Source organism: Neofelis nebulosa, chromosome 18 (assembly GCF_028018385.1).
Source record: "Neofelis nebulosa isolate mNeoNeb1 chromosome 18, mNeoNeb1.pri, whole genome shotgun sequence".
Lineage (NCBI taxonomy): Eukaryota > Metazoa > Chordata > Mammalia > Carnivora > Felidae > Neofelis > Neofelis nebulosa.
The window spans coordinates 1,607,958-1,632,750 of NC_080799.1; the positions used below are offsets into that span (position 1 = coordinate 1,607,958).

General features: G+C 62.6%; 1 protein-coding gene across 5 annotated transcripts in view; it reads right to left on the minus strand.

Moving 5' to 3' along the window:
• The window catches only part of MAD1L1 (mitotic arrest deficient 1 like 1), a 318,460-nt gene that overhangs the window by 248,350 nt on the left and 45,317 nt on the right, over positions 1–24,793 (minus strand). For 3 of the 5 annotated variants that reach the window (XM_058712036.1, XM_058712034.1, XM_058712033.1), the window contains exon 10: positions 11,765–11,851. The exons of 1 other annotated variant lie outside the window; for it this stretch is intronic. In XM_058712036.1, the coding sequence (XP_058568019.1) occupies positions 11,765–11,851 (87 nt within the window). Of the gene's footprint in view, positions 1–11,764; positions 11,852–24,793 lie in introns of those variants that run through there. One more of the 5 variants, XM_058712038.1, reaches the window with a different exon arrangement.

Genomic DNA, 24,793 nt, shown 5'->3' on the forward strand with positions numbered 1-24,793 from the left:
TGCTTCTGAAGATAAAGTCCAGTTCAAGGCGAGGAGGCCGGTGGGGGCCGGCCTGCCAGAACCAGGGACTGAGTCAGGGCTGCAGGGACCGCAACGGGCAAGACGTCCTCAGCGCCGGCCCTCATGCCGGGAAGGCAGGAACCGAGGCTCTGCCGCAGGGGCTGAGCTGGCACGAGGCCAGCAACCACGGACTCCGCTCAGGACAGCGACGGCCGCCACCAAGCGCCTGTGCGGTGTCGGTGACTTCCGCCGTGTTCGGTTCTCCAAGGAACCTGCGGAGCCTCTGTCCAGACAGAGGAGGGGCAGAGGCTCCGAGGACCCGAGGAAACGGAAGCACCTAGAATCTCGGCTCCAACGTTCAATAAGAGGCCCCGGGGAGACGGCCAGCCTCTCCTGTCACCCAGCCACCATCCCATCCCGGCGGCGTGAGCACAGACAGCGGGCCTCGGTCTCCTCTCCCCACGTGCGCGGTCGGACCCCCAGAGACAGGGCGGGGGCCGTGGGTGAGGGTCGCTGTATGAACCCAAGCAGCGCCCCACCCAGTGGCCGGCCGGCCGTGAGCCGAGCCCCAGTCGTGGGGAGTGCACCACGATGGGCTCGTTCCGCCGCGGAGCCGGACTGGAAACGGCTCCCTGGTGTGACCTCCGAAAAAGGGAGTCTGTCGGCCACGAGCAGCCAGCCTCCAGCTCGGCCCTTCCCCTCCCCAGGTCAAGGTCTGCAGACACGGTTGGCCAAGGAAAGTGTGCCCAGGTGTCCCCTCCGCCTTCCACTTGGGCCCACAGCGTGTGTGGCCCTGGGCGTCTAACCCAGCCCCATCTCTGCGCCTGCCCCTGGTCTCCAGAGGGACCGGTCACCGGGACAGAGCCCTGAGCAGGTGGAAAACACAACAAAAGTGCCAGAAAAAACTGTCTTTCAAACACTTCTGGAGGCCGGTGGAACAAAGGACACACCCTGAGACGGCCCTCCAGCTACAGGAAGAAACCGGGGGAGGCCTTCAAGGCTGCGACGTGAAGGGGCGTCCAAGACCACCCCCCAAGGGTGACCAGCATGCACCCAGCACGAGGGTGTCCGTGTGGAGACCAGGCACCTGCAGCTCGGGGGCACGCACTTCTGACACCGCGTCTGTGAATCCGGGTGCGCGGGGATGGCCGGCCCGACGGAAGCAGACGCTGCCCGTCACGCTGCCGTGGGGCCAGGAGCAGGCGCTCACGCTGAGGGCTGCCGTCACGGTCCGCGGCAGCCCACCCTCCACTCGGGCAGGGCAGTGAGGGTGACGCCCAGGGGTCTGCAGCCCAGGGCGCCCAGGTTCATGGTCAGAAACACTGCAGGACTAGTCCATACAGACTGTGAGACCTCGTTTCTGGCTTTGCCGAGAGTGTGCTCTGCCCCACACGTCCGACTGTATGAAAACGTTGAAAACTTGTCATTTTGTCTTCTAGGCCTTTGTGTGCTACATACGAAGGCCCTGCCTGAGACGAGAAAAAAATACCATGAAAACAAGAAGGAGCCCAGCGGCCAGGAAGCACTGCGCTCCCGGCTGGCCCCGTCAGCGACCCAGGGCGGTGTCGAGCCAGGCTTCCCTCCTCAGCCTCAGTCGCCCTGGCTGCTCCAAGGACCTTCCAGAGCGGAGTTCTCTCGTTCGGGCTCTAAGGAGCCCTCGTTTGGCTACTCCGCACCACACTGACCACGGGGCAGGCCGCCGTGGCCACGACTCTGGGGGGTTCAGAAGCCCGGACAGCCCGTGAGCCGTCTCCGTGAGCCAATCTCGGCGTCCACGCAAGACCCCAAGGCCAATGGACGTCCAGGGCACCCTGCTCCTCGCCGGTCCTCGGTGACTCCACTCAAGCTCCCCGCCACCCACACGTCCCAGAAGCTCGGCCAAGCTGACCGGCGCCCGAACTCAGGGAAACAGGAGTACCAGCAGACCCAGGCCAGACCCAGGCCAGCACCTCACACACGCCTAAAATCATGACCCCGAAGGAGCGGACAGGCGCCTGGCCCCTCCCCACAGACGAGACCGGAGGAGGGCGACCGGCTCTGTCCAAGTCCCACGCCGTCGGCAGAGCGGGAACACCGCCGCCGCCTCACCCGGGGCTGGGTCTTCTCCCGCAGAGGCTCCCTCGGGTGCCCGTCCGCAGCCGGTGCGGCATGAAGCAAGGCGGACACTGCCCACACCGCCAGGGAGTGCGCAGGCCCGGGGAGGAGGGCTCTCTGGGAAGCAGCCTGGGTCCGCCCGGAAGGCTCTCTGGTCTGCAGGGAAGGGCTCAGTCCCGTCTACCTGACGTTCTGCCCCCGCTCCCAGAGGAAGGCCAGGCCTGGCCAGGGAGAGTCAGAGGCGAGGCACGGCCCGGGCCTGGCAAGAGACAGGGACGCAGGCCGCGGGCCCCGCCCAGTGTGGCCGAGGGCACGGCCACCCGAACCCCTGACACGCTGGCTTCCCGGGTGATTTTCCTACAGAACCGCTGCAGGACTAACCGCCCAGAAAGAGACTTCATCTTGGGGATGAAAATTCTTTCCAGGCCTTGAATAAAAGGGAGAGTTTCACATTTCATCCACTTGCATGTCCCTTAACAATAAAAACTTATTTAAAAGGCCATGAATATGCAAATTCCGTTTTAAATATGGAAATGCAAAACACGTAAGAAAACAGTCTGGGCGTGAAGTATTAATGGCATCTCCTCTGGCTGACAAGAGACGATGCGAGCTGGCTGCTGCAGCAGGCTGACAACCCGTGGCCGGAGCTCGCGGCAGCTGGACAGCTCAGCCCAGAGCAGCCAGAGCCCTGCCCTCCCCGGCCCTCCCCGGCCCTCCCCTCCCCACAGCCACACCCAGCCCTCCCCTGCCCTCCCCTACCCACAGCCACACCCAGCCCTCCCCTGCCCTCCCCTACCCACAGCCACACCCAGCCCTCCCCTGCCCTCCCCTATCCACAGCCACACCCTGCCCTCCCCTACCCACACACCCACATCCCCAGCCATACCTGCCCTCTTCTGCCCACAGAGTGGGCCGGGCTGGCCTCTGCTACAGAGCCCAGATCTTCTGACCCACTGCTGTCCTACACCCTGCCCGCCATCACGTCTATGCAGCCCCTCCCTGCAGAACCACAGGGCCAAACCTCGTGTCCCTGCCAGCACAGCCCCAGGTGCACAAGCTCCAGGGCACACAGAAGGGGCACCGGGCCTGAGTCTGGACAGTCCGATGAGGACAGGCTCTGTCCCCCAAGGGTACAGCGGTGACTCTCCGGTGACTCCGGAGCACCAAGCACAGGGTAACCTCCTGGGTCACAAGCAGGACTCCAACAGAGGCCAACCATGCGGCAACTCACCCAGCACAGTCCCATCGGGCAGCCTAGAACCCTCGGGTCTGCGTGTGGAGCGAAGGGCCTGGAGGCTGGCCCAAGGTGACACACGTGTACACGTGCCCACGCGCCACCCCCACGGAGCAGCACACCTTGAGTGCAGCCACCCCAGGTGAGGGCCCCGCCAGCGGGAGGCTGATGACTCCCGACAACACCGCCAATCCCCCTACGGAAAATCCTGCCACCCTCCGTCCAGAGAGCTCAGGGGACTTCGGGGACCTTCTCGTGAGAAGCTCTCTGTGGACAGGCGGGAAACCGAGGCACGGACTGAGAGCACTTCTTGCCTCTCAAGCTGTGGTCCTGGGAGCTGGGTGGAGACGTGGGGCCTGCTGTCCAGAACTTGCCTTGAAACGCTTGCTGACCTGGGGGCCATTCGGAGGCCACGCCACAGGCGCCACACGGCAGAGGAGCCGGCGAGGTCTCCAGCCCCAAAAGCTGCCACGGCCAGCACAGCTCCACACGCACGCCCTGATTTGCGCTCTGCACGGCCCATGAGAAGCACCGATCCCCACGATGACGCGCGGCTCCGTCGTCCAGCTTGTCGGAAGACTTAAATGACACGTCCCCAGACCCAGGCCCTAGACTTGGCTCCGAGGCTGTCCCCCTACACCCGCCCCTGTGCCAGGCTGGCACCACCAGGAAACCCTCGGGACCTCAGACTGGGCTCTCTCCCAGGGGTGAGGGGCCTCGGCCTCCGGACAGGAGCTGGACAGTCACGGTCCGGATGATGGGGGCAAGTCCTATGCTCCCTGGCCGAACCGGAGAGGGTGTCAGTCGAAGGTCTGCGCCCCCCAGGAGACCTCGAGGCGCCCGCCCTGCGGGTCTCGCCAACACCGGACAGGAGACGGCCGGAAGCACCGCAGCCCGCGGCTCCAGGAGAGGCATCAGGGAAGACGCCCGCCGCCTGCCACCTGCAGCGCTCCCCTCACGCTCCCCCCTCCTCCCTCCCCCTCTCTAATTGGCCACAGGATTTATAGGCTTGGGAGCGGCAGTCCTGCGGGGGGGGGGGGGGGGGGGGGGGTGTAGGCCGTGGAGGAGGCTCGAGGACCGGCGGGCGCAAGAGGCTTCCAGAGCGGCGGGCACCACCTCACGTCCAAACACGGGCACTGCAGGCAGGTGCCGGCACCCCTCGACCGGACGGCGTGGAAGGGGAGGCCCAGCATCCCTCCGTTCAGCCTCGACGGGCACAGAGGTTCCTGGGTTCTCTTTCTCCTGCTGACGGGCCCAAGAAGGGAGCGGGTTTGAGAACCAACGTGATGGGCGGCTGCAGGCCGACCCCGTGCAGGAAGGCAGCGGTCCCGCAGCGACCACACCTGCCCTGCCCCAACCACCTCAAAGGCCCAGCTCACGTCCCCTCAGGCGGCCGAGGGTTGGGGCGCCGCCACGGCTGAGGGGAGGAGAGAGGCCTGTGTGGACATGTGTGTACCAGACACGAGAGCTTCCGGAAGGGGCTGTAAACACAGACTGGGAACCTGCCTGGGCTCGTACACAGAGAAAGGCTGCCTCTCACTGGGCCCGGACAGCTGGCTGGTGCTGTGCTCGGTAGAGGCGTGTCACCCACCCCTGGAACGTAGGCACTGTCACGACCTCCATTCCGAAGAGGAAGAAAATGAAGTCCGTGTGGGCAGCCTCGACTCACGTGGGCTGACACACGTATCCCACCTCCCCGGCCACCAAGCTGGCTCAGGCAGCGGGCGCCCCGCACCCTGGCAGACATGCGTCTGCGGGGTCCAGCCTGCCGGGGGCCGGCCCGCGTGGGACTGCAGGGGTCGGGGACAGGAGCAGGACACAGAAATCCCGGGCAGGTTCCCCCCAACCAGGTGCTCCCGGGGGACGGCCCTTGGGGCCTCGCCAGCAGCCCTGACCCAGGGCCCTGCAGTCTGCGCCAGCGGACAGAAGAGACCCCGGCCGAGACGGGGGGGGGGGGGGCGCGCGAAGCGTGTCCTTCAAGACAGATGCGTGGGGCCCGCGAGGCAGGCGGGACATCCCAGCTCTCATCCTTCATGCTCCTCACGTATGCTGTTCTCTGGTTTGTTTTTGTTGTTTTTCACAGTCCCGGCCAGATCTAACTCAAAAGCTACTGGGCCCGCGGAACGTTCCCTGATCGACCTCGTGGTCAGAAACAGCTACGTCTCTCTGACCAAACACCCTTCTACCTCTCAGAGCCTCTGCACCAGTGTGAGCACACGTGTGCAAGGACACGTGCCTACACACGCGTGCACACCCCCAGCCCCTCCCCACGGGGGTTACCCACACCGGCCCCAGCACAAGCCAGCACTCCATCGGGCCTTACGTGGCCCGTGGTAAAGCACTCGATGCCCTTCAGGGCCACGATCTCAGTGACGACACCTGTCTGCTCGGAGGGACACATGTGTCACAGCCACCCCGAGGACACCAGGCTGTCTCCACTTGGGCATCAGCCGCAAACGGAGCAGGAAGAGCCTTTCCGGGAGCCGTTAAGGGGAATTACAAAACTCACCACTTAGAATAAAGCAAAGCAGCCAAGTTTACCCTCTAGTGGGACGTGTGGGAATGGCTTCAAGCCACTCAGGCGGCACAGCGTGAGGGACAGCAGACCACGGTGAGAGCTGGCCGCACCACGGCCGGGACGAGGCGTCGGGAGTCAGGGGGCAGCGCCGGGCCCGCTGCGGGCCACACAGGTGCCCACGCACCCTCCCACCCCACCCCCGACTGCCGCTGCATCTGGCCACCGGGCAGGGGCGAGGACGCGAGGACACGGGCACACGATGGTGACGGAAGGGGTGAGAGAAGCAGGACCCCGAGGGCGGCAACGGGCCACGGTCCTCCTGGCGGGGGAAACGGAATGTCCCAGAAGGTTTCTCACGGCAGAGGCCGCCCGAGGGACATGATCTGTCTGACACGCGTCTCCAGGGGAGCCTCCTACACCGACCCCACGGGGCAGGGAGAGCGGCTGGGGCCGTCCTCACGGTGCGGCGGTGACACGGCTGGTGCCGGCGGGGTCGGCGCTGCGATTCCGGGTGCGCTTCGCAGGCGGAGCCTCGACAACCGCCTGTGGCTTCAGCGACTGAGAACGACCAGAGGGCCGCGCACCCGCAGCGCTGGTGGCACCCGCCTCCGGCAGCGCACGCGCTCGCCGCGTGCCTGACGTCACTCTGACCAGAACCGCAGCTGTGACTCCCTCGACCTAGACACGTCCCCGCGCCAGGGTCAAGGTAAACAAGCACGCGATCAAAACACACTTCATACGTGACACCCAATCTGACGGGAAGCCTAGCTGAGGCGGGCAATTCAAACGCAGCCGAGACCTGAGCAAAGCCCCGGGGCCAGCAGGGTCCCAGGCGGGACGACCTCTACCTGACCTCACGGGCTCCTCAACATAAGCACGTCTGAAGCGACTTCCTGGTCACCCCCCGTGGACACACAAAGCAGGCTGCTGTTCCACGAGCTCCCACCAAAACCCCACCAGTCTGGTTCTCTCGCCTGCCACCACTGTCCTTCCCAGGGACCACGGGCCCAGCCCCTCCACGTCCTCCCCCGGCCACACACGGGAGACAACTCTCAGCGCCCTGCCCTCGGCCGCCCCAGAGGCCACCGCTGCCCCGTTCCCTCACCGGGCGCCGGGCCACCCAACACTGACAGAAAGAACCTCCGTACTTTGCTCTCGACAGCCCCGTGACAGTTACCGCCACCGTTGTCCCAACAGGTGAGGCAGAGAGGCGATTCTACTGCCTAAGACACACAGCAACTCGGTGGCGGGCCAGGACTCCAGCACGGGCAGCCTGAGCCTCGAGCCAGTGACCTGGCCGCTCTCCAGGCACAGGGCTCCCCGTGCACAGAGAGAACAGGTCCTCGGTCATTGTGAATCTTCTGCGGCCGTCACCAGCCCTGCTGGCCTCGGGACAGCTTGAGAGCACCGTAACTCACATAGACACAGGGTGACAGAGGTGACAAGGCCTAATCATACTCCAGGCGGTTTGAGACGACAGCCCAAATGCTTCACACGAACAGCAGGGAAAGAGCCACACAAAGAATTATGACCCTGATGCTGATCTTAACTGCCCCCCCTCGGGGGTGACACAGAACCCATCGGCCTGCCGGCTGCCGGGAAAGCACACAGCCAAGGGCAGTGCCGCTCGCAGCCAGAGACAGGCAGCGTGTGCGAGGACCGCCCACCCACCCGAGTCCCCTCACCACACAAGGCCCAGACGTCCCCAGTCAAGGCCCAGCGCTCATGGCAGCGGCGGGAATGACCTGCTGGCCGTGTGCGGCAGGACTGTGACCCCAGGCGCGCCAGGGCTCATGACCCCTGACAGCTTGCGACCGGGGGCTCTCGGGAGGCAGCTCTAACCCAGAGGAAAATGCCATGCTTCAAACCACCTACAGCGACGGTACGGCCCGGGGCTCGGATGTGCTTACGGATGCGGCCCAGGGTCCCGGGACTCATCCGCCCCAAGTGCCAGGACCCTCAGCACCAGCGCGCAGGGCAAGGGCTGCGGGGCTGGTTCTCGAGGGCCCGTGGCAGCTCCCCCTGCCCCCACATCTGTCACAGGTGCAGATGCTCCCCCACCCCCGCACCCACACCAGTCACAGGCGCCGTGGTCTGGGCCCCAAAGGAAAACAACCTCCCAGCCGTGGCCCGGCTCTAGAAGCCAGCTGTGAGCGCTGCACAGGTTGTGTACTGAGGCCCGGCGAGGGCGAGGCGGCTCACAACAGCATCCCGTGAGCTCTGGGCGGAGCACGGGGGTCACAGGACACACCCAGATCCTCCACAATCACCCTGTGTCTGCGGCACACAGCCTGGGGGGGGGAAAGAGCGTGAGCCTTCAGCCTCCAAGAACCAAAACTAAATCTACGGCAGCAGCGGCGAAAAGGCAGGATTCCCTGAGCTGTAATTAACCTCCTGTCTGAAGGCACCACCGAACCCCTTCGCGTCAGTGCCCGCTGGTGCCCTGCAGCAGTCCGAGAACGGCCACGGAAGGGGAAACCGCAGAGAGCCTGGCCTAAGGGTTCACAACACCCCTCAAAGGGCAGGGGTGCCCTAGCACCAACCGGAAACCCTCCTGACTCCCGGCCCCACGCCACAGAGGGCCCCACGTCTCCGGGCGTTCCCAGGGCGCTAATGAACGCTGGGGCCATTATCACACCACAAAACAGCCCTCACGGTAGACACGCGCCCCACTTTGACGTAAGGAAATCAGGGCTCAGAACTCAGGGAAACGTGCATGAAACCAGCAGCGAAGTTCATCTCTACCACAGGAAGAAGAACACCTCCACCCCCGTGCAACTTGGGAGGGCTCTGGAAGGTTCCTGCCTCTGAATGCCCCAGCCCACCGCTGGCCTTGCAGCCTCCAGGCCACGGGCACGAACATCGAGGGAGGCACAAATCCCAGCGAGGCTGGCGGCAGTGCGGGACCAGGCCCGCCAGCAGTGAGGTACGGGCACGCTCCGCTCCACTCCGGGGTTGGCCAGCCGTGGCCCAGGGATGTGCCTTCCCTCACCTCCCCCAAGTGAGGCGAGTGCAGGACACTAGAGCACCAGATCCTTCCCTGAATGACCCACGGCGAGGCTGGTGCAGCCTGACTCGAAGCCGCCACGGAAGGACCCGGTGAGGGACAGACCAGAAGAAATGCCTGGGGCCCAAACTCACAGGGCCCACCCTCCGGCCTGGGCACCACGGCCTCAAGTCGCTTGCTCCCCTGCTTGTGTGAGCGGGAAGGCCCTCTGAACCCTCAGGCCCTGCCCCCTGCGTGCCTGCACCTGCAGAGACCCCCCATTCTCGGCCGCTGGCCATGGTGCCTCTTCCCACGTGCCCTCAATTTCTGCTTCACTGGCCGCGAACGTGAGAAGTGAGGTCTGCCGTCCTGGCCAGGCCTCCCTGCCCTCCACGCAGAAGGCCATGACCAGCCCACGTCGCCTTCTTGCCCACGGGACCAGCGGCTGCCCGGCAGCCTACCAGCACGAAGGATGCCAGGCCACAAGACCTCTCTGTCCCGGTCAGGAAGGGCCACATGTCAAGGGCCCCCCACCATCTCTTCCCGGGGCCCACACACGGATCTATCACGAACAAGCACAGCGGGAGCCACCTGGCCTCCCCTATCACCCAAGCGCTCAGCTCCTCCCACGGGGCCGTGGCCCTACACACGGCCACGCCGTGACAGCCGGTCCGCCCTGGTGGCCGTGTGCGGACGGAGTGCGACACCAAGGGCCTGCTCCCAGGGACGCCTGAGATGTGCCCTTGCTCTGAGGTGGCCACTCACTCTCAGAGGGGACCAGGAGGACAAGGTGCCTGGGGATCCCCATGGGGGACTGCTGCCTGAGAGACTCCGGGGTGGCTGCCTCACTCTCAGAGGGGACCAGGAGAAGGACAAGGTGCCTGAGGGTCCCCGGGGGGGGTGGGGGGAAACTGCTGCTCGAGACAGACTCCGGGGTGGCTGCCTCACTCTCAGAGGGGACCAGGAGAAGGACAAGGTGCCTGGGGGTCCCCGGGGGGGGGGGGGGGGGGGGGGGACTGCTGCCTGAGGCAGAGGCCATGCCCAAGCCAATCCCGAAAGGGATCAATGCAAAGGTCACTCCGCACTCACACCTGCAAGCCAGTGCACAGCGGGCCCCTGCGCCCCCACGTCCCCGCACACGGAAGCCGGCCTTCCTGCCACCTCACAGCTGGGCCTGAGAAAAATGAAGACAAGTTTTCTTCCCTCTGACAGTTCGTTCTGTCCCAAATTCAAAGTAAAATGAAGAAGATCGTCTAGAAAAATGTAAAAGCTTCAATTTCAAGTCACTTTTAACGCCCGTTTCATCTGACAGTAGCTTTGAAAGCAAAAGGCAATCTTTACCATTTGAGGTTCTTAAGCTAAATTGACGTGATTATGTCCAACATAACCAGATGCTTCTAAAAGCCCATTTTCAAAGTGACATCAACCCCCAAAATAAGAAAACCTTCCCTCTGGCTCCTAATGAATCCTTAAGACGCCACGTCCACAGAGGGCTGAGGCTGCCTCGTCACAGACCCCTGCAGCTGTCCCGCCCCTTGAGGGGTCCCCGCGGGACGTGGACGAGCCGCAGCGTCGGGGCAGCCCCGTCCCTCCGGAAGAGCTCTGGGGCAGGCCGAGGAGGCCGGAGGGGGACGCGCCGGCAGTGGGGCGCAGGTCTCTCCTTCGTGCCTGCGGACGGGTCGCCAGAAAAGGGAGGAAGACAACCCTGGGAGAGCCTGGGAGTGGCCTAAGGACAAGCATTTAGTCTCTGTCCCCTCTCCCAGCACTGAGCTCCTAAGAGCCTGGGCTTCTGAGGTGAGAGGGGCATTTCGTCACTCGTAACAAGCCCCTCACGACCCCAGCCCCATCCAAGCTAACGAGGGGACCACAGGAGTGGCTGGAGCGACCAATCACATACTGGGGGGGCTAGGACTTCCAGGTTGGGGACCGCAGGGTGGGGGCTGAGCTCTTCACCAAGAGCCAGCGACTTCAGCACGGAAACTCCATAAACACCCCAGAGCGGGGCTCAGACAGCTTCTGAGCTGGAGAGCAGGCCCAGGTGCTGAGAGGGGCAGGCCCAGAGATGACACGGAAGCTGTGCACCCCCACCCCTCACCCCCGGCCCCCCCCCCAGCTGGCTGCTCGGAACACATTCTTTGTCACAAACCAGTGACTGCACGTGAAGCGATTTCCCGAATTCTGAGCTGTTCTAGCAAATCCTCGAACGAGGCTGGGGTGCCGAGGGAAACCCTGCGTTTGCAGGCACCCGGGGAACCCAGGACTGGAGACCAGGGTCTGGAGTGGGGGCAGCGTGTGGGACCGAGCCCTCCACCTGTGGGGTCGTGTCAGAATGGGGCGGACTGACAGAGCGCCAGCTGGCCTCAAGTGGCATTCGGTGTCAGGAGGAAAAACCTAGCACCGGAGAAGTCACGCAGCGGCTGGCCGGCGGGCCTCCCTCCGGGAACGGGACTCCTTCCTCGCTGTGCCGCCGCGGGGGCGGGTTTTCCTGTTACTCGCCACCAGGGGCGTCCCGGCTTCCATTCCTCTCTGCGCACACAGGGCACAAACACGCAGACGCTTCCCCCCGCCACCCATCCACCGCAGCCTGGGGTCCACACCATCAAGGGGTCAGTCGGAGCCCAGGCCACAAAGACAGGCCGGCAAAGACAAAGAGGTTCCCGGTCCAGGCGCACATCCTTCTCGTGGCCCCCCAGAGCACCAGGAAGGCGGCGGGCGGCCCGGCAGCTACATGCTGCCTCGACAGGGTCCCCACCGTGGGACAGAAACGGGGGGCACCCTTCACCCGCAAGACCGGCCCAGCCCCCGCTCACTCAGGCCGAGGGAACAGTGACGCACAGCTGTTCCCGAGCCAAGCCCAGGGGACGCACGCTCCCTGGCACCCCCGCTGTCCGAAGCCAATGCCCCCCACGACCACCGGGGCCAGCAGGCCTACCTGCTGGTGATGACATTGTTCCGGTCCTGCAAGGCAAGTTCTCGCTGCTGCAGGTCAACGATGAACCTGGAAAGGTCTTCCGGGGTCCTGCGGGACCAACAACACACGTTAGCATCAGCCATTGCCCGGAGGGGACCTCATTCTGTGAGTCCCAGACCTGGGACAGCTCAAGCCCCGCGCACCGTCCCCGGGCCAGTGTGGTGGGGGCACTGCACACGCACCCCAACCTGGGTTCAAACCACAGCCCGCCACTGGCCACGTAACATCAGGTGAATTACTTTTATTTGACAGGATTTTAGTTCACCCGTAAAAAGCGATCAATAGCCAGCCGACAGCGTCACCGTGCAGAGGAGGGGAGATGAGGTGCAGGGGTGCTCGGCATGGGTCAGCGTGCCCTCCTCTCCCCCCTCCTCCCTCCAACCAGCAACAGTAAGAGACACCCGCAGTCTGTGCTTTGTCACGTTCAAGCTGCTCAGCCTGGCCGTGTGGGTTCCCCTTCAGGACAGCCCTGCTGCTGCCCCGTCCCCCACAGAGACGAGGAAGCGGGTCCAGGGCATTAAAAGTGCCCCAGGGTGCAATGGTCTTTGAGCAGCGCTGGACCTCAATCTGGCTCCTGGTAACTCAACGCCGTAACTCAGAACACACGCCAACGTCTCCGAGAGAATGAAAACACCCAGCTCAGTGGGAACGTTCCAGACACAGCACAAAGCACGCAAGCTGGGGGCTCCCTGGCCTGCAGGTGGCGGGTGAGCCGAAGGCCGACGGACCGAGCACAAGGCCAGGCAGCACGTGCGAGACAGCACGGCCTCTTCTGTCACCAAAGGAGCCACGGGCACTGTGACCAAAGCTACACCCACAGGACTCGCCCTCCGCAGAATCAGAGTCCGTCACAAAGCTGTGGGAGTGGCTATTGGTCACCGTGGCGCCCGAAGGCCCTCTTCCTGGCCTCTCACGGCACCACGGTACCAGGCTCCCAGAAACACCCCATTTCCAGGCCAGGCCCGGGGGCTCCGCCACCCACAGCCTTGCCTCTGGACACGAACCCGCCAACCCACTGCCCCCGGACTCCGCGGCAGGTCACCCTGGCTCGCAGTGCTCTTCCTCAAGCCGTATCAGGACAACCGGCACCTCCCGGAAGAGGGACGCTCCCCATCCCGCCTGCCGCGCTCGGCGTGCGTGCGCGGGGCCTCTCGGGGCCTCTCGGGGTCCGCCGGGACGAGAACGTGAGCTCCCAGCACCGGCGCCCGGCAGCCGTCCATGCGGAAGCCCTGCACAGCCCAGTCCTCACACCCCTGGGCCTCTGTAGGCCACACGCCTCCCGCAGGTGCCCCCCGGCTCTCCCACCCTCAGTCACCCTCACAGACGCCCCCCCCACCCCGAGATGAAGCCCCTCACTGGGCCTGGGGGAACCCCTGTGCTCCTCCCCACGAGAGGATTTAAGGGACCTCACACAAGACCGTCACCCAGGAGGGGGAGCCTGTGCCGGCCTTGGATGTCAGCTCCCACTCTTCTGGGAGCTTCTTCAAGCTCTATGACCTTGGGACTTAAAGACACTGGCACAGAAAGAAGGAAATCTTTTCAAGCCAGGAGGGATTTCTTTCTGAAACATCCTACAGAGACGCTCAAGCGGTCGTTCCTCTGTGTTACTCCATCAAAGGGGTGTGCAGACCGTTACCAGAGCCACAGGCCAAGTTTGCTGAAAACAAACCCACAAAAGACCCCGGCCCCCAGCCGGCTGCCGGCCTCGTCTTCCGCTCAGGCCCGTGCAGAGGACCGTCAGCAGAGGGCCACCCAGTCTCTCGGGGATCTGGCGGCGGAGGCGGCAGTCCTCTCTCCAGGAGGGCGGGTGGCCTGCGGCTCCCTCCCGCCAAAGCCTTCCCGGAATCTGGAGCCCAGGCGGCAGGGTCGGGAGCACCTGACAACAATTTGGAAACCAGCTTTGGGCCCTGGGGCCGGAACCCGCCCCCGCAGAGCTGGCGGTAGAGCCGGCGGAGAGCCCAGACCCACTCTCACCGGGCTCTCCGGCCTCCTTCCGAGCGAAGGTAATGGAAACGAGCCAGTTTAATGATGAGGGGAACACCGCAACGGCTCAGAAGAGGAGGAAAGTGACCTTAACGAGCCGTCCCTCTGAGATGCTCCATCCCACTGACGGCGGGCACCCGCGTCCCCTGGGACCCAGGCCAGTGTGCACGGGCCGCCCACACACGCGCGCGCACGTACACACACCCGCCGCGCCGCGCCCAGGAGGCCGGGGTCTCTGTCCCCTCCGCTCAACACTCACACGGAAGCCATCAGGCGGCCAAGTACTGCCGGACTTCTGGGCGGCCATCCGGGTCCTGGCCCCACCAACGAAGCAAGCAGCAAATCTGCTTTTCCTCCCCTCCCCCAGAGAACACCGGGCCTGCCGACGTGGCCCCCTTCGCCCGAGGCGGGGGACGTGGGCGGCCGAGGTCGCCCGAGCCCTCGCTGCCCCTCCCGGAGCAGGTGGGTCGTCCCCGCACAAACCACAGGCACGAGGATCTGGCTCACACGCCCGTGGCGGACTCTCCGCCGGGATGGTCCTTGGCCACAGTCCCAACCCCCGAATCCCAGGTGCCACCATTGAGCCACCCCCTCCTCGCAGAGCAAGGACGTGGGCTGCGGGGCCCGCCTCCCCCACGTGCCCCAATGCACAAGACTAGAACGCGTGCACGATGCCCACACCCGCCCCGGCCTCACGCCACCACCGGACAGCCTTTCCCTTGGTGGCCTGCGACTCTGGCTGCAACGAGACCCAGGGCCCTTCTGGTCACTCCCAACAGCACTAAAAACCCAAAGCACAGAAAACTCTTGGCCACGCTCCAGAATCTCCCACCGACCTCAGCGACAGCGAGAAGGCAGGACATCTTCGAGGAAAGAGAGCGGGTTCAGTCACGGTCCAGACAACCGCAGGCTGACGCGCCAGCGCGACAGGGCTCCTCGGGCCTATCTCCAAAGCCCTGAGACCCAGGCATGGTGCAGTGCGAGCGCCCGACAACCCTCGCGCAGCCGTCAACCGCACAGGAGCAGGAAGAGACGGGAACCTGGACAACCGTCTCCTGAGGTGCACCAGCCAACCCACTTAACACCATGTGGGAACAAGGACAAGGCACAGGTGACGATGACGGTGAAGTTGTCACACCTCGTTACATAACTGAGGAACATAAAGTCCAACGTGAAATAAGTAATCGGTACGTTAAACTGCGTGGAGTCCTGCAGACCCTCAGGTCTGCAGCTGATCAAAAAGGAAAACACGTTCTGCTGGAGGACCACCGTGTAGGAGCTTTAGTTAGAAATGGTACATGGAGGGCGATCGTTCCGGAATGTTCCGCACAAGAAAAAGGAGAGACAGAGAGGTGGGTTTTGCAACAAGTGGACGCTCTAAAGCCAGAAGGCTGAGCCAGGGACAGGGGTCCTGGCTACAGGTGACCTCTCAGGAAGCTGCCCCAGCACTCGGCTTGCTGTGAAAACACGCCCTAGGAAAGGACGTGGGTAGATCAGGCTCCGAGGGACTTGAACTGACCAGGTCCCCTGGGGCACAGCTGAAGGTGTTCGGGAGGCATCTGGGGGCAGCAGAGACAACAGCAAGGGTGAACTCGCTCATCCCCAGGTCTCCGTCAACCGGGACAGCTTCCCTGTGCGGGTGTGTGGCTCCCGTGACCTGGCCGTGCAGCCCCCACGACCCCAAGGAGGGTCGGGCGGTTGGACAAGGTAAGAAACATAACCAAGAGGGGAGTCCCCGCCCGCCAACCCGGAAGCGCTCTTCAGGGAATGCGTGTCAAGGAAGCAACGGTACGTGCCTACGTAGGTGGGGTGGCAGTCTGTCCTCCTGTGGTAAAATACTCCTAACGCGACATTTACCCTCTTAACCACCTTTAAGCATCCAGCTCGGGGCATCAAGGGCCTTCACCTGCAGAACTTTCTCATCTTCCCAAACTAAAACCGGGTCCTCGTCGAACGCCCCTCCACACCCGTCCCCAACCCCGGGCACCCCCGCCTACTGTGTCTGTGGACTGGACGTGAGGGGGGCCATGCGGTCCTTCTGTGGCTGACGTCACTGAGCACCGCGTCGGAAAGGCTCACCCATCTTCTGGGTCAGAGTGTCCTTCTCCCCTGAGGCTGCACAATACTCCAGCATGTGGACAGACCCTGCCTTGTCTCTCCATCACCATCTCCCCATCAGCTGTCGCGGACGCAGCTGTGAACACGGGCGCACAGCTATGTGTTCGAGTCTGTGCTTCTGATTCCTGGCTATATACACACAAGTGGGGTAGCTGGATCATTCCATCCTTGGTGTTCTGAGGAACCGCCATACTGCTTTCCACAGCGGCTGCCCGGCACACATTCCCCACGTCACTGTCTTTCACATTTAAAAAAAAAAAAAAGCTCAATAATGGACAGTAAGTAGGTTCTCACATGGGTGCCGTCTACTCATGAGACTTGCCGCTGGACAAGGAGGGGGCAGGCAGTTGCCACAGCAGCACAGGGCACGGGGAGAACACGGGGGGCGCACTCACTGGACAGGACAATGGCACACGTGGGGTTCCGCAGGTGGGGGCACCATAACAGGGTGGGTCATCTGGAATGGGAACAACGGTCTACATCATCCAGAGTCATTCCAGTCCACACACATCCACCTCTCAATCCATGGAATCAAAACCCCTGGAGATGGGCCCAGGACCTACAGACGAATTCCCGTGTTTCCTACGCACAACTCAGAACCCTGGTCATTTGCAGAAAAATGGGGGCAATCCAAGCAGCAAAACTATCCCACGGACGCTGCAGGGCAAATCACCAAAAAGGTTATGCCCTCAAGAAAACCACCCACCGGACATGTGACAAAACATTCTCTGAGACTCTGTCCACTTGATAGACAACTGCTAGACTCAGTAACTAGGTCCAAATCAAAAAGAAGAATCCCAGAAGACAAGGCCATGAACTACCACGGCCCTCGTCTCATGACGGGGGCACAGAGGCACAAAGCAGTGAGGCTGCATGCCCACGTCACACAACCCGCAACCGCCGGGGCTGGGGGCACACCTAGGTTGGTTTCGTACAATAGGGCACACTCAACGCCATGAAAACAGTAAGGAGAGGTGACAGGAACAAGATTCCGAAATGCTAACACGTGTGGATCTTTTGACACCAAAAAATACACACACTGAGAAAAGCAAAACCAGAAAGTAAGATCAACGAGATGAAAAACGCATCTGTGTGTGGGGTGCCCAGGTGGCTCAGTCGGTTGAGCGTCCGACTTCGCCCAGGTCATGATCTCGCGGTCCGTGAGTTCTAGCCCCGCAGCGGGCTCTGCCGACAGCTCGGAGCCTGGAGCCTGCTTCGGATCCTGTGTCTCCCCGTCTCTCTGTCCCTCCCCAACTCACACTCTGTCTCTGTCTCTGTCTCTCTCTCTCTCTCAAAAATAAATATTTTTACAAAAATTTTTTGACACATCTGTATGAAAAAAAGAACAGGGAAAAAATAGAAAATGTTCAAGAACAAGCAAGACCCCAAACACAGCAGCAGAACTCTGCTCTCTTCACTCTTGGAAAAGTTTCTATGCCGTGAGAATGTGTTTCAACAAGTTTTTTTAGAGCTGTACGTCCAAGCTGTGGACACGGGGGCCACAGTGGCCAGTGCTGACCAGGTGAGACCGCACAGGTGCCGAACGAGGGTCCTCAGCGCTCCCAGCCCGGCAGCCCAAGCAAGGAGACCGCTGCGGGGACACGGGGACCCACGCTCACCGTGGCGTCCTGACCGCTCAGAGAGGCAGGGCGCGGGAAGCTCCTCGGGCCTCCCCGGCTTCATAGTGCAGGTCAGCAGCCCCGAGGGCTGGCCCTGCACAGCGCGTGGGGGCCCAACCTGCCATTCCAGAGGCCCAGGCCCCTCTCTCCAGCGGCCTGACCGATGGCAGCGGAGGAGGCAGACGCGTGCGCCTCAGCATACAGTGTGTCATAGGTCGGGTCTGTGGGTGCTTGTCCGGCCAGGCTCTCCAAGTCACACGGGCCTGGGGAATGAGCACAGAGGAAAGAAGGCAGCCTGTGTGCTGTCAGGGAGAGGCAGCCGCAGGCGGTACACACCGGGCGAGGACGAGGCCCGGAGGACGGTAATGCGGATCCCTGGCACTCGAGCAGGGCGCTTGTTTATTCAGACCTTAGGGACCCCCTGGCCCGAGGGCAGGGCCCAAGCCCCATCCTCCAGAAGCACCCCCTCTTCCACCCAAAGGGCAGGTAAGTCCGGCAGGTGCTCGGGACACTCCAGGACAGGGTCCCTAAAACCACACCAACAACTTCACAAGTCCAGGCTCAGAAAATACGCCAACGACACGTGCGTGTACCTCCAGACCACGCCCTGCAAAGACTCACCCCCGGCGGATAGCGGATGTCGGCAGGCACCGGAGGACCAGGGCCGGGATCAGCGGTGGCAATCGAAGGGATCTTTGGCTTCCTGCACCTCATGTGAATTTCTTACGACAAGAATTCGGGTGTGACACGTACAAGTACAAAAAGAACGAACACCACCCTGCCACACAATGCACTACATGCAAAGAGCCGCTGGAAACGCCCAGCTGGAGAAGCAGGGGGGTGACAGATGGGGCTCACCCACATACGCTCGACACAGCATGAGCCAGGGCGCCGGGACGCAGGGAGAAGGGCATCTGGAGGAGGCTCAGGGGGACAAGGCAGGAGAAGCCCCGGGATCCGGGGATCCAAGAGCCACACCTGCACCACCAGCCACCTGTCATGAGCGGCCCGGCTGCTGAGGAGCCGTGGAATCGGCCAGAGCACCTCCACCCGGCAGAACAAGCATTTACCTTCTGGAAACCTCCTGGCCTGCTGTGTGGCCAGAGCTGCTCGGAGATGTTTGCCAAGGGTGTTCTGGGGCTTAGCTGAACGCTCACGGTGAGCGGGACTAGGCCTAGGGGTCAGCCCAGCCCAAGACTTACTGGGCACACACCAAAAGGTGGACGGCCTTCAGAGGGTCGGAGGACCCTCCACTCAGAAAGGACAGGAAAGTGACAGTCTGCAGCCCGAGCCGTGACAGCTGCTGCTGATGGCCCTGACTGGTGGGCTTCCAGGGAGGAAGGCGTCTCTTTGCTCACAGTGCAGCTGAACGTCGGCTCACACTCAGCCGTGCGTGTGGCATGGCGGGGGCCGGGGGCGTGGGGGGTCACCGCACAGGTCGCGCTCGAGGAAAGGCGGTCTGGCCCGGCAGCAGCCGCTCCGAGGCTCGCGCCAGCAGGTGCCAGGGCCCCTGTTGAAGCCCGAAGTGCCAGTTTCAACGGGCCTAAGAGACGTGAGACGCAGAGAAGTCTGACTTCCAAAGTGAATGAAGCCTCCAGCTCTCTCCTAGGAAGCTACTCTCCCCAAGAACAAAGCCCCCAGGCTGGGGGTGGGCTTCGGCGGGGGCACGCTACAGCAAGGGGACGAGCCCCCCGTACAAAGTACACAAAACCGGGAATGGAAAATACTGCACAGGAAAACTCGGCTTAAACCCAAAAGGAGGACCGACGCTGACGACTGCAAAGTCACAGGGGCAGTGGGATGTCCCGTTAAGTCAGGTTTTTCTTGATAACGTGGCACAGGAATGTGGGGAGGTGGTGCTGGGGTCGGGGGCATCATGTCACCAAGCTCTGATTTGGGACAAAAGCTGGTATTCGTCCCAGGATGGGGAGAAGCAGCTACTGTTTTCCCGAAGAAAAGGATGAATTCTGTATCCTGGACGTGGACCAGGTTCTGATAGGGTCACCATCAGTGCCTGTCCCTGCTGTACCCAGCCCTGTGGCCACTGAGCTGGAGGTCAGACGCTCCAGAGCCAGTGACCACTGATGGTCCTGAGACCACAGGCACCCACAAAGGTCACCTCTCTTGCCCCTACATGACACGTTGGCCATGTGGCGGGCCATGGCCGTTGGTACAACTTCTAAAGCTGCCCATTTCCGAGATAAACAGAGAAAAGTCACTCTTTCCCCCACAGACAGTGGGCCGGCCAGTGACAGAGACAGTCTGTGGCTCCAGCTGCCTGCCACTCTCCGGCCCCACGCAGGCACCCAAAGGCCCACAGGACAGCCCGGAAGCCAGCAGATCCCCGAACCACTGCAGGTACTCCCAAAGTCAACGAAGTCCGCACGCTGTCACAGACCGACCTCCCCACCGCCACGCCACCCGACCAACTACTGCCCCTCAGCGGCCCTCCGCGTGGGCCTCCACCGCCCATGCAGGTCTGCAGGCGGCTGCTCAGGTGTCCGTCCCGTCCGCCCTCTGCTGGAGCCGCGGCCCCCCTTCCTCACCATTCTCTGCTCAGTGTCCAGCACACGGTCCCTGAGTTCCGCACCGAGCTGGCTGCGAATCTCTGCACCGACACCCCCTCAGGGCTTCCCCGCACTCTCCCGGGACAGCCCAGTCCTCCTCAGGCTCCTTGCCAGCCCTTCCCCGCTGGGCGCCTCCTGCCCCGGCCAGAAACCCACCTCTTACGTTCCCTCCCCGCCTTGCCCCAGGCTGGACCCCCCCAACATGAGACTCTGGGTCCTGCATTCTGGGGTTGCCCACCTGCCTCCTGGACAGCTCCATGCCGGAGGGCACCTGCCTGCTCCTCCAACCACACTCCTCTTGTCTTCTCTGTTTCTGGAAACCGAACGGGCCGGGCCAGCCGCCAGGACAAGCCTGTAGTCCCTGGGGCCGCGTCCAGGCCACTTGCCCCCACTGCTACAGCGTCAGCACAGACCCGGACACGGCTGCTCACACGGGCTCTGCCGCGACCGTCGGGTGGCCTCCTGGTCCAGCCCCTGGAGCCTGTACTGGCCTCTGAGCATCAGCTTGCAACTCAGCAACCACAGCCAGTCCTTTAGAGTGTGAGCCAGGTCCCACGCCTCTTGTCCAACTCGGCAGTGCCTCCACGACACCAAGGAGACGCCAAAGTCGCCACCGGAGCTTACGAGGCCTGGCGCAGCCTGGCCTCCCAGATGCCCACCTCAGGGCCTTTGCACGTCCCACTTCTGGAAGACTCTCTTCCAAGGTGTCTGTGCGGTACACCCCTCATCAGCTCTCTCGGGTCTCTGCTCAAATGTCCCCAAGGCCTCCTCCAGGTCCACCCCCACCACCCTGTTCTGAACTGTAGCGCCGGCCCGCCCCAGCCTCTGTCCCGTGGCCCCACACCCACTCCTTCACAGAGCACCTCAGTGAGATGTGCCAGGTCTCACCCACTTCCTTACTGGTCCTTCTGCTTTGACCGGAATGCAAGCCCAGGCGAGCCAGAGGCTGTTTGCTTTCTCCCACTGGCCATGAACTAGAACAGCCCCCGGCACGGAAGCAGGTTCGCAATCAGGAGCGGTTAAATGGACACGAGACCACGCCACCTTTGCAGAACGGTAACCGTCCAACCAAAATGTGTCCAACCAGAGCCGGAACTCAGACCACTGGCTTACCAGTCAAACACGTCACGGCCCACCCGTACGCTGGAGTCCGTTCAAAATGAAGAGAAGAGCAGACCCGTGTCTGTGTTCACACAGGGAGGTCTGGAAAACGGCAGGACTAGATGAAAACATGAGCGGCAGGACGTGAGTACTATGCACCTTTTGTGGGAAAGAAATATGACACGTGCACACAGAGCTGTGCTGGTCTGTGTTCGCAGAAGAATGTCCAGAAGGACAAACAGGACAAAAGCAGCGGCTTCCCATAGGACAGGATGAAAACCGGGCAGGAGACCTAACGCTACCTACCTCTTTCGTAAGTTTTAGTAATCACGCCCAGGAAATACAATACCTACTCAGAAAACAATTTTGAAAACTTAGCACTGTAAACGTACGCTGCGGAATTCGACGGAACACAAACGTCTTCTCAAAAGGAAAGCGTTATCCCGTAAGTTAGTGCGTAAAAATCTAACTGCAGCCGTTCATAACCGAACGACCGCGCATCCTGCGTCGGGAGCGTTCGCCACGTATGACGGCATGATCTGCTCTCCAAGGGAGGCTCTCCGAGTGCTGGCGGAAGGCTTCCTAGCTGGGAGGCCAGGACAGCGGACTGATCCCGATTGTTGGCTGACGTGAGGAGCCCAGCGCTTTCCTCTCACACATCTCAAACGTCCTCACGGAAACCGTGACGCGTACGTGGTCGTCCCTACGCGGCAAACTTCCTCCCCCGCGGCTGCGCTGACTGGAGTCTCACCTCGTATTGTTTACGCAAACCCCGGATCGGAATCCACGCTTCTGGCTTTGCGTCTTGCAAACGGACACGTGCGATCTGCCTAAATTTTACCACCCTTCCTCTCAATCTTGCAGTCAGCTCACTATGTTCAACGGCAAACTTTGGGCAGTTTTCCTCGGAGACTCTCCAAAGCCCTCAGCTTTGCGTTCACGGAGACACCGTTCCCTTACCACTTAGTTTTCATCAGTCTCCGTGACGCCGAAGAAGTTATGTGGCTATGGCAACACGTGCACGGGACAGAGACGGGCACTTCTCGGGCGGGGCCGCAGCACCTCGCGTGGGCAAGGTTCGGGACGGCCGGCAAGTTCCGCAAAGACGCAAGGCGCCAGGGCTGGCTCCGCGGCGGGGGCGGCGACGAGTCCTCAGAGGAACCATCGTTCTTCGTGACTTAAGGGTAGAGACAGGGCCGCACACGCTCCTTAAAGACGTGCTTTTTTCTGTGTATAATACGTTTCGTGTGTTTAAACACCAGCCGGCGGCCCAAGCACCCGCCGTGCTGCAGGAGGGTTTCAGGCTGCTTCAGGCACAGACAGGAGCAAGGCAAACCCGTTAGATGACAGAATCCGAGTCCACAGAGCCACACGGAGGGCGGAGGGAGGAAGGGAAGGAATAAGGGGTGTGGGGAACCAGGTGCCCTGCTGGGTAGCGACCCCGCCCTCGAGGAGGGCAATGACACGATGCGGGTCAGGTCAGGACCGGTGGGTAACAGGCCGTGGCTCGCTGACGGAACGTGAGTCCACGGGTCCATGTTTAAGAACAAGCCTGGGGCTGGAATTCCAGCCACTGCAGCGCACCTCCAATCGGCAAAGCCTGCAGCGTGAGACCTCCGAGTTTCCCCGCCTCGGTCAGGCCTGTCGGGGGAGCGAGGCCCCTCCTTAAGTGACTCTGGCACAACTACGGGCTCCCCGCGTGTGGACTCCCCACGTGGACAGCCGCAAGGCAAGCAAACTCCTGGCCGTGGTCAGCAGCGGGTACCAGACACTGCCGTCCACCGGCCAAGCCGGCGTACCTGCTTCAGGGAAACGAGCTACACGGGTCCCCTGACACATGTAAATAAAACGAAGAACTTTCAAACTTACACTTGCTGCCTTCAAATTCCTTCCCCCAGCTCAGGCAGGATTAAAAGGACTTCAAAGCAGCCCGGGTCCCAATTAAGCCGGTGTGACCACCCCAGGGATGCTAGAATATTCTTCACACTAACAAGAGGTACTCTTTGAACTGTCTGAGCTAAAAAAAAAAAAAGCTCTCAGAAGCTTTCAAACAAATGCCACAATTTTCTCTCCCTGTTCCCTGGCTCTTGGGAAAAGTTGATCTTTTGAACGCTTTAAACATTCAAAAAGGCAGCTTCACAGGGCCCCAAAGACCACTTCAGCCAGGGGCTCGGAACAAGGGCAGCCAGCGGGGGGCTCGGCCCGGCTGGACACAAGCGGGCACGTCCACCCCGTAAGCGAGCACCGCCGGCAGATCCGCGGGCGGGGAGGACGGGCCTCATCTTGCACACCACACCCAAACGCTCCTCCCAGCATCGGGAAGGCCCACCTGGGAGGCCGGGCTGGCGTCTGGAGGGGACCGCAGCTCACAGGCGAGGTCTGCTTCCACGGACAGGGGCACCCCGGCCCCACAAGCGGGGGGACACGGCAGGTGGGAACAGCGTGAGCCATCGGGGATGTCACGTTCGCATCCGCACGCACGCCGTCACTCAGACGCGCTCGGCCGCCACTTCCGACGATCTACTCCAGGGCCGTGGCCCTCCCTGTTCAAGCATTAGAAAACCCTGGACGATAAAATCAGCACCCCCCGACCCTCGGCCCACCCAGCCTGCCTGCGAGGATTCCTCTCAGCAGAGGCAGTGGGTGGGCGGCAGGGCAAAGGACAGAGGGCAAGTCAGGTGGCTACTTGGGAACAACCAAAGGCAGCACAGGAACAGAGGATGCTGAGGCAACGCTGAGAACGTGCTGAGCAGCACAGGAGAGGGGGTGTCAGAACCAGGCAGAAGCCGCAGGCATGGTGGAGGCCCGGGCAGCGGGCTCGGGGGGAGCTCCAGCAGGCTGTGTAGCCCCAGGCAGGTTACGGCCCCTTTGTGAACCGGGTCTACACTTCCTCCGGTGAGGAAGGGCCCGGGGGAACAGGACCTCTCCTCCTGATCTAGGATTCTGTTTGCAAAAACAACGGTGCCCAGCGGACCGGGTCGCTGTGATGACAGGAGCCACGTGGGGGACAAGCCCGGCAAAGCGAGGTCGCCAGACCGAGGGTGCACACGAGCGCTGGGTCCCTGAGGCACAAACCCAGGAGGGGGCTCCGGGAGGGTCAGGGCACACCGCACATGCTCGGGGCTCGGGGTCCAGACGTGTGGCCCCGTGGCGAGTTACACGAGTTCCCCGAGACGCCGGGTTTTATTCTGAGCAGGACAGCGACACGGTCCCGGTCGTCGGCGTGTAGAAAAAGCGTGTCTTGCTGTCTGTAGCGAGGAGAACCGGCAACGGCCCAGCTCCCCCCACGGCAGGGAACTGACACCAGCACGACACGGGACGGCACTAGGCAGCCAGCACACGGGGCCGCGGGCGGATGCTTTGAGGACGGCGCGTCAGGACCAGGGACGACCGCGAAGGCTGCAGCTCCCACCCACGGGACCACCTTCCTCCGTCTGTGCCCCGACGCTGAGGGTCCAGGAAGATGAACGGGACCCCCAGGGAGTGGCTGCCGCCCAGGACTCGGGCGGGGAGGGGGTTTTCCACCTGCACGTATCTCGCTATCTTGTAACGCACGTTCCGTGCGAGACACGATGAAGAACAAAGTCCCACAGCCACCTTGT